A 7,841-nucleotide genomic window follows, 5' to 3' on the forward strand; every position below is an offset into this window, starting at 1 on the left:
CAAGACAAAACAAAAAGAAGGCAAAAATCAACTCAGGCGTGTGCAGCCTCAGAGTCTTCTACGGCGGTGGCAGCCGGCGTAAGTCCAGTCAACAAATCCTCCTGTGGCGAGCCTAGCAAGAGTGAAACGATCTCTCTCATATTCGGCCGCTTGGCTGGATCAGGGTGACAACAAGCCAAACCTAACTTGAGCAACAATTCAACTTCCTCCATCGTCTCACACTCACTCCTCACCCTCTCGTCCGCCGCCTCAACCACTCTCCCTCCGCCATACAAATCCCTAACCCAATCCACAAGCACCATATCCTCCTCCTCCGCGTACTCTATCGGCCTCCTCCCACAAACAACCTCCAACACCACCACACCGAAACTATACACATCACTCCCCTCCGTAGGCGCAGACGCAGAAGCAAGCTCCGGCGCCAAATACCCTAACGTACCCACCACGCGAGTGGTGTTTGGAGCCCCACCGTGCTCATACAACTTGGCTAAACCAAAGTCCCCTAACCTCCCACGCATCTCAGAATCCAAAAGTATGTTACTTGATTTAATATCTCTATGAATCACCACTTGATCCCATCCATGGTGAAGATAGTTAAGCCCTTCCGCAACATCGTTAATCACCTGACGCCTTCTCCGCCACGGCATTGGCTCTTTCGGATTATCAAAGATCCACTGATTAAGACTACCGTTCGGCATGTAATCGTAGACAAGNGTAAGTCCAGTCAACAAATCCTCCTGTGGCGAGCCTAGCAAGAGTGAAACGATCTCTCTCATATTCGGCCGCTTGGCTGGATCAGGGTGACAACAAGCCAAACCTAACTTGAGCAACAATTCAACTTCCTCCATCGTCTCACACTCACTCCTCACCCTCTCGTCCGCCGCCTCAACCACTCTCCCTCCGCCATACAAATCCCTAACCCAATCCACAAGCACCATATCCTCCTCCTCCGCGTACTCTATCGGCCTCCTCCCACAAACAACCTCCAACACCACCACACCGAAACTATACACATCACTCCCCTCCGTAGGCGCAGACGCAGAAGCAAGCTCCGGCGCCAAATACCCTAACGTACCCACCACGCGAGTGGTGTTTGGAGCCCCACCGTGCTCATACAACTTGGCTAAACCAAAGTCCCCTAACCTCCCACGCATCTCAGAATCCAAAAGTATGTTACTTGATTTAATATCTCTATGAATCACCACTTGATCCCATCCATGGTGAAGATAGTTAAGCCCTTCCGCAACATCGTTAATCACCTGACGCCTTCTCCGCCACGGCATTGGCTCTTTCGGATTATCAAAGATCCACTGATTAAGACTACCGTTCGGCATGTAATCGTAGACAAGCATCAGCTCGTTTTTACGGCGACACCATCCTCTCAACTGAACCAAGTTCTTATGCTGTAGCCTTCCCATACTCGAGATCTCCGCCATGAACTCTCTCAAACCTTGCTTCGAATCGTGGTTCACGCATTTAACAGCGATCTCACTGTTGTTGTTCGGCAAAATCCCTCTGTAAACTTTACCAAATCCACCAGATCCAAGAAGACGATCGTTGGAGAAAACCTCAGTAGCGGCGGCGAGCTCTTCGTAGCTGAAACGGTGAGGCCAAAACTCCAACTCCCACTCCTCAATCTCTTCTTCTTCCTCTTCTTTTAGTAGCTTCTTCCAAATCAAAAAAGCCCCAAATCCGATTAGACCCAAGAAGACAACACAACCGATAACGATCCCGGCGATTGCTCCGGTCGAAAGAGAAGACGACGAAGATCTCAGCAAGAAAACAGGTAAGTCCGTTGTGTTGATGTCCCGAAGAGCTCCAGTATCACTCAAGCTCCAAGCTAGTATCCTCCGAGCTTCAACCCAAATCGTTTTGGAAGCGGAGAAGCCGACATACATATCCGCCGAGACATAATTAGCGATAACCGGATCACGGAAACTAAGCGTCGGCCGGATAGGTCGAATCACGCCGACGGGAGCGACGGAGACGTTGATCACGAAGTTAGGTCCATCGAAATCGATCCAAGCTCGAACGTTGTTACCGTTGCGCATATTAATGGGAACGAAGCTCCCATTAACAGAATCGTAGTACCCAGCGGTCGCGGACACGGTGGACTCGACGTTGTTGAGGTCGATTCCGATGTGGTTATCGTCGATGTCGTTGACTTCAGAGTTTCGACCGGTGTCGAACTCGACGGCGAGGAGAGGAGCGTTGAATCGGACGGTGGTGTTGGTGAAGAGACCGAAGTACTGGCTGGAGAGAGCGTTTGGCGGAGACGTGGCATTGGAGAGGACGAAGCAGAGGCCAAAACCAGGGCTTGTGGATATGTCAGGGAGGATGGAGAAGACGAAGGAAGTTGAGAAAGATGAGAGCCGGGTCGGGTTTCGAGTTGGGTCGGGTATGATTGAGAGCTTTCGCGGGTAAAAAGCGCGTCCGATAGAGAGCGGGTCGGAGTCGTTGATGAGGCTGATCACGCTTGAGTCTATTCGGGAATCGTCGATGAGGATCACGTCGGTTCTGTTGGTTGTGGAGCTGAATGAATTGTAGAGGAAATCAATTGCGGAAGAGGAACGGAGGAGATGAGTGGTGATTATTATGAGGAGAAGAAGAAGAGGAGCTGGAGCTGACCCCTGCCGCCACCACCACCACCGCATTCTGTGTAGTTTGGATTTTTTTTCCGGTGGGAGGAGCAATGTGAATATTTGGGGAAAAGGGAACAAACATAATAAGGCCGCCGTCGGAGCTTTCTTATCTGTAAATTCATTAAGTGTGAGATAGAGAGAGCAGGTGGTCAACGTCGGCGGCTTTGGAAAGTCAAAGGCTCTTTTTTCTTCTTTACTGTTGAGAAATTAGGAAATGTCAAACCCGGTTTCGACCAATCGGTTCACGATTATGGGCTTTTAATGTTGAGAAATTAGGAAATGTCAAACCCGGTTTCGACCAAATTAATTTGTGTATACACGCCTTCAGGCTCAAATTTGCCCCAATAATACACTACGATTTATTTATTTTCTATTTCATATGATTGTATTTCTATGTGTGGTAATGTACAGCGACATGAGGATTTTAAAATTGATTCGTACAAGGACGCCAAGGCAAAGCATCTTTACAAACTGGTCTTTTACATGAATTTATCGTATGAAGCATCTTTCATTGTGAGTATATAAACACATCATCGTCTCTCTATTTTCTGTCATATGAGTAAGTAAAATAATAAATATTCTAAGAGTACGTGAGTAATATAGTTTATTTTCAATAAAATAAAATATATATATATATATATATATAGTTTATTTTCCTGGATCATATATTATGAAGAATATATAGTGTATTATGTTGTATAGTTTCTTTTCTGATTAACTAACTATATATGATGGCATGATGCTTTATAGTGAAAATGGGTGGGAATGAAACTCCAGAGCTTCCGATCATCAACCTTTCTGACAAGAACCTGAAACCGGACACAGAGCTCTGGAACTTAACGAGAGACAGCGTCCGTGAAGCCATGGAACATCATGGATGGTTCGTGGCGGAATACAACAACTTTCCAGCAGAACTTCACCAGTCGATTTTGGAGGCTGCTAAGGAACTACTTGATCTTCCTCCCGAAATCAAGATAAAGAACGAGAACCACAAGGCCGGGCACGGCTACATCACCATGATGTCAGATGGTCAGCTCGTTCATGAAGGCCTCGGTGTTGACCAAGTCAACGATGTTCAACAGTGCCGCCGATTCTCTCGTCTTATGTGGCCTGATCATCATGATAACGACCGTTTCTGGTATTATCTATATATATCAAGTAACTTAACACAATCAAAGTTTCTCCCTACTAGCTATGTCCTTAACGATATATATTATAGTGAAATTGTTCATGCATATGCGAAAATGCAAGCGGATCTGGAGCAACTTGTTATAAGGATGCTCTTCGAGAGCTATAACTTGGAGAAGTATGTAGATAAACACATAGTAGGAACACGGTACCTTCTTAGATTGTTGAAATACAGGAGACTTCCTAATGGAGAACCCAACAGAAAGTTCATATCTCATACGGACAAGAGCTTCATCTCCATCCTCCATCAGAACCACATCACCGGACTCATGTTAAAATCCGAAAGAGAAGATGTTTGGTATCCTTTTACCCCTTCACCAACCCGGTTTGCTGTTATAGCAGGCGATGCCATCATGGTAAGCTGAATATTAACTGTTGATCAGTACTTCAATCATATCGTCATATATGCTGTTAAATTATGTGCGTATATGAACACATCAGGCTTGGAGCAACGACAGAATCAAGGCGTGTTACCACAAGGTTGAGATGGAGAGCGTGGAAACGAGGTACTCATTAGGGTTCTTTTCGTTCCAAGAAGGAATAATATCGACACCAGAGGGGATGGTGGACAAGGACCATCCTTTAGCGTACAAACCATTTCGCCATGATGGACTTCTTGAGTACTATGAGACATTGGAGGCTCATCTCAAGGCTCACCGTACCATGACCAAGGCCTATTGTGGCATCCCACAAACCTGATCATTTTCCACCAAAACCTATCACTTTCTTTATCTTATTAGCAGTAAAGATATCTGCATTTGAATGTGTTTTAGACCTCTTTCTTCTTTTTGGTTCCTACCTTAGAACAAAACTCAAATAGTCAAATGTCTTGTTTTTTCTCTTTTTTTTGTTCGGTTCTATAATAAAATACTACTACCAATGTATATTGTCCGTGGTTGACTCTATAACGGGCCTTGTTTTACGTTAGCGTCGTGGGCTTTAACCAATAGTTTTCAATCTCGATCCTTTTTCTTGCGTTCTTCTGCAGTTGGTTTGGTTTTGTACTTGAGTGGAATTTAAAACCGAACTCCACTTCAAGTCTCCATTATACGAAATAGTTAATTCTTGTCTAATCAATATATCAATTCAGAAAGAAAATTGCATAAACATGGGGGCCTATGTCTTCTTCTGGCACACATCGAGAGAGAAGATATTGCTTGTAAAATTAAGATAAGATAATATAATGTAGAACTATTGTTTTCGTCATTTTCGTTTTCTTTTTGTAGTGTAGACATAGGCTTGTCTTTAGATGTGCTTTGTTATTTTATTTTCAGACAATCTGACAAATAGCAACAAAACAAGACGAATCGTGCTGGGACTCTGAAAATAACACCGTGTAGTTTGTCCTTAATGTTGTAAAATAGATTTTTTTAGTGTTACAATCATAGAATTTCTTTGGGACCCTCAATGCATAATTGCAGAATTATACTAGTTGTATTTTTAATGAGATTCTCATTAGTGGCAACATGTCATGGGACGATTCGAGAAAGTGCTACATGTTTTTTTTTTTTCTTCTTGGGAATTGCAATCTTTTATGTAATGCAATACACGGATACGATTGAGGACAGACAATGATACTACTGAAATCATTTACAGAAATTTTATTAATCAAAATAACTAAGCCGAGCACAAAACTATCAGGTATTAATCTCATGGGTCATTCCTCTCTGTGATTTCTAATCATTGAAAGAGCTTTATTGAAGTGAGTTGCTTTTGTTTGAAGATACTTTTTCCATGTGACGGATCGGTATAGAGGCGATTCAAGAGGGCTAACCAGCTTCGGTACAGGTGATATCTTGATATCAGATTGGGGACCCCAAAGGAAATCTACAGATAACCGGGCTCTGGTTTGGTTAACCCGAGCGCGGTGCAGCACGCTTTTAAACAATCCGTTGGATAAGATGTGGAAGAGGTCACCGACGTTGACCACGAGCGAGCCAGGTACCGGTGGCACGGTGATCCAACCAAGATCATCACGAAACACTTGTAGACCGGCGGTATTGTTCTGGTACAGAATGGTTAGGAGGGTGGAGTCGGTATGAGCGGCTAGACCCATAGCTCGGTCAGGTTCAGGACAAACCGGGTAGTGATTTAGCTGGAGAGCTGCTTGGGCCCAGCTTAAATCTGCTGAATTGAGACTGGCCCATTCAACGTCTTCTTCGCTGACCCCAAGTGAATTAAGTGCTAACCACATCAGTTTAGAAGCCAACTTTTTCATTCGCTCCTCGTACTCTTCAACGATGTCGCTGTTAATTAAAAACGAATTGTTGTAGTCATCTAATTAGTACAACAGATGAGAGAGTTGACAATAATCAAAACTTTAAAAAATAAAAGGTGCTCCTCAATTTGCATATATACTTAAAATTTTTAATATATTCTGTACGACCTTAGGAAAAAAAAAAAAAGCAAGTTGGAAATTTTTTTGTTTTCTCCGATAAAACTAAAAGAAATATATCTCCAAATCTTGAGGTGGGGTCCACTAACACTAGAGATTTTTTTCATATATGCTCTTCTTAACTCTTAAAATCCCACTAAACTCCGAGGACATGGCAAAAAAATTTCGGTTGCTTCTGTTATCTATGCCCCTTGTTACTACCTATTGGGCGTCCAACGTTTCCGGATGTTTTACCTTAAATGATAATAAAATTGGTCTACGTTTTTATGTTTTTTTTCTCTTCTGTTAAAACTTTTGCATATATAAAAAGACTCGAAACCATGACTTCTATTGGTTATATGTTCTGGGACCGAGCCTGACTACCTTAAGTAGCAATATGTATACAAATGTATTGGATTTGAGTGTATGAATATATACCAGTAGTTGAGGTGATGTTGGGGCCAAAGTTTACGGAAATCGTTGAGAGGAGAACCAGTGATGGTGAAACCTTCGGACCACATTTGCTTATTAAAGAAAGATGCGATACGAGCCACGCCATAGCCGGAGACACCTGTATCCGACCGTGCCGCCTTTAGCTTGCGTTGGACGGGTAGCCCGAAGAGGCTACCGGTGAGAAACTCAACGTCTTGCAGAAGACTCAAAGGCACGCCGTGGTTTGCGATCTGGAAGGCACCCCAAGTTCTACATGCATGGCCGATTTGGTTGGCCGCGTCAGGATGGTCAAGGTCGATGAGAGGGATGGTTTCAACCGCGGTCGGAGGGGAAGGAGCAGCAGCGAAGAGGATATCGTCTTTAGGGGTCCACGAGTAAGAATCCGGGAGCTCACGGAGGGATGTGAAGTCAGGTTGGTGAGAGTGTGGGAGGTGAATGGGATGGCCTCTAAACACATCTGTTAACATTGCAGGCATCTTTGCTCTTGTTTTTCGATTTTCTTAAAAAATTATTAATTTGGAAGATGTTTGTGTATTTTTTTTCTTTATGAAAAAATATAATGTGCTGGGTGATGGTAGAGATTGGAAGAGTTTGAGAGTTTATTTATAGTGGTGGAGTCGAGATCAAGAGAGGAGGCAAAAGCATATGTTAAAGCTCTTGTTTTGGTCCATTCTTATTGGTTTCTCGACTTGTTTATTGGATTAATACGATACGAACAAACCAAACCTCTAGAAAATTATGGAGGTCCCGCCATTTCCTTCTTTTGTAAGAAAAAATTATATAATTTATTATTTGATTTATGCAAGATAAGATACATGTACATGATGAGTTGTCAAACTATATAGAATTCAAATCAATGTTTAGGTATTGTGATAAATTCTATCAGGAGAGATTGTATTCATATGTGTATAGAAGTTAAAACAGTGTTCATTCAAATAATAATCTATAGTTTTAAGAAAGCGATTAATGTGTATACGGCCGGACAAAATATGCAAAACAAAGAAAGAGACAAATCTTTTGTAGTCTTATCACTTATTTTTGTTTATGTTGATTTTGTTATTTCCTCGGTCATTGGAATTAAGTTATATCCAACATATTTCTTGATAACACGCTTCGTGATTTTTTTTCGTCATAACAAAAATCTTATTATCTATTTATCTTTCAAATCGAATTAAAATTTACAC

At 42.6% G+C, this 7,841-nt stretch overlaps 3 protein-coding genes across 4 annotated transcripts; 1 reads left to right on the top strand and 2 right to left on the bottom strand.

The window, feature by feature from the left end:
- Positions 11-2,984, bottom strand: LOC104778727 (L-type lectin-domain containing receptor kinase S.1-like). Of its 2 annotated transcripts, none has more exons than XM_019243471.1 (2): positions 1,260-2,984; positions 11-623 (listed from the first exon to the last, which is right to left on the bottom strand). In XM_019243471.1, the coding sequence occupies exons 1-2, from the start codon at positions 2,652-2,654 to the stop codon at positions 33-35; spliced, it is 1,986 nt and encodes a 661-aa protein (XP_019099016.1). In that variant the 5' UTR covers positions 2,655-2,984; the 3' UTR covers positions 11-32. The 2 variants fall into 2 exon arrangements, with proteins under 2 accessions (XP_019099016.1, XP_019099015.1); XM_019243470.1 differs by having other exon boundaries at positions 11-698; positions 1,335-2,981.
- LOC104774285 (probable 2-oxoglutarate-dependent dioxygenase AOP1) lies at positions 3,215-4,787 on the top strand. The gene is made up of 4 exons (XM_010498930.1): positions 3,215-3,228; positions 3,393-3,780; positions 3,862-4,186; positions 4,272-4,787. Coding segments are annotated over exons 1-4 (972 nt in total). The 5' UTR covers positions 3,215-3,227; the 3' UTR covers positions 4,530-4,787.
- LOC104774302 (gibberellin 3-beta-dioxygenase 1-like) lies at positions 5,409-7,292 on the bottom strand. Its single transcript, XM_010498938.2, has 2 exons — positions 6,643-7,292; positions 5,409-6,076 (listed from the first exon to the last, which is right to left on the bottom strand). The coding sequence occupies exons 1-2, from the start codon at positions 7,131-7,133 to the stop codon at positions 5,488-5,490; spliced, it is 1,080 nt and encodes a 359-aa protein (XP_010497240.1). The 5' UTR covers positions 7,134-7,292; the 3' UTR covers positions 5,409-5,487.

The sequence above is a fragment of the Camelina sativa genome, chromosome 3, assembly GCF_000633955.1.
Source record: "Camelina sativa cultivar DH55 chromosome 3, Cs, whole genome shotgun sequence".
NCBI lineage: Eukaryota > Viridiplantae > Streptophyta > Magnoliopsida > Brassicales > Brassicaceae > Camelina > Camelina sativa.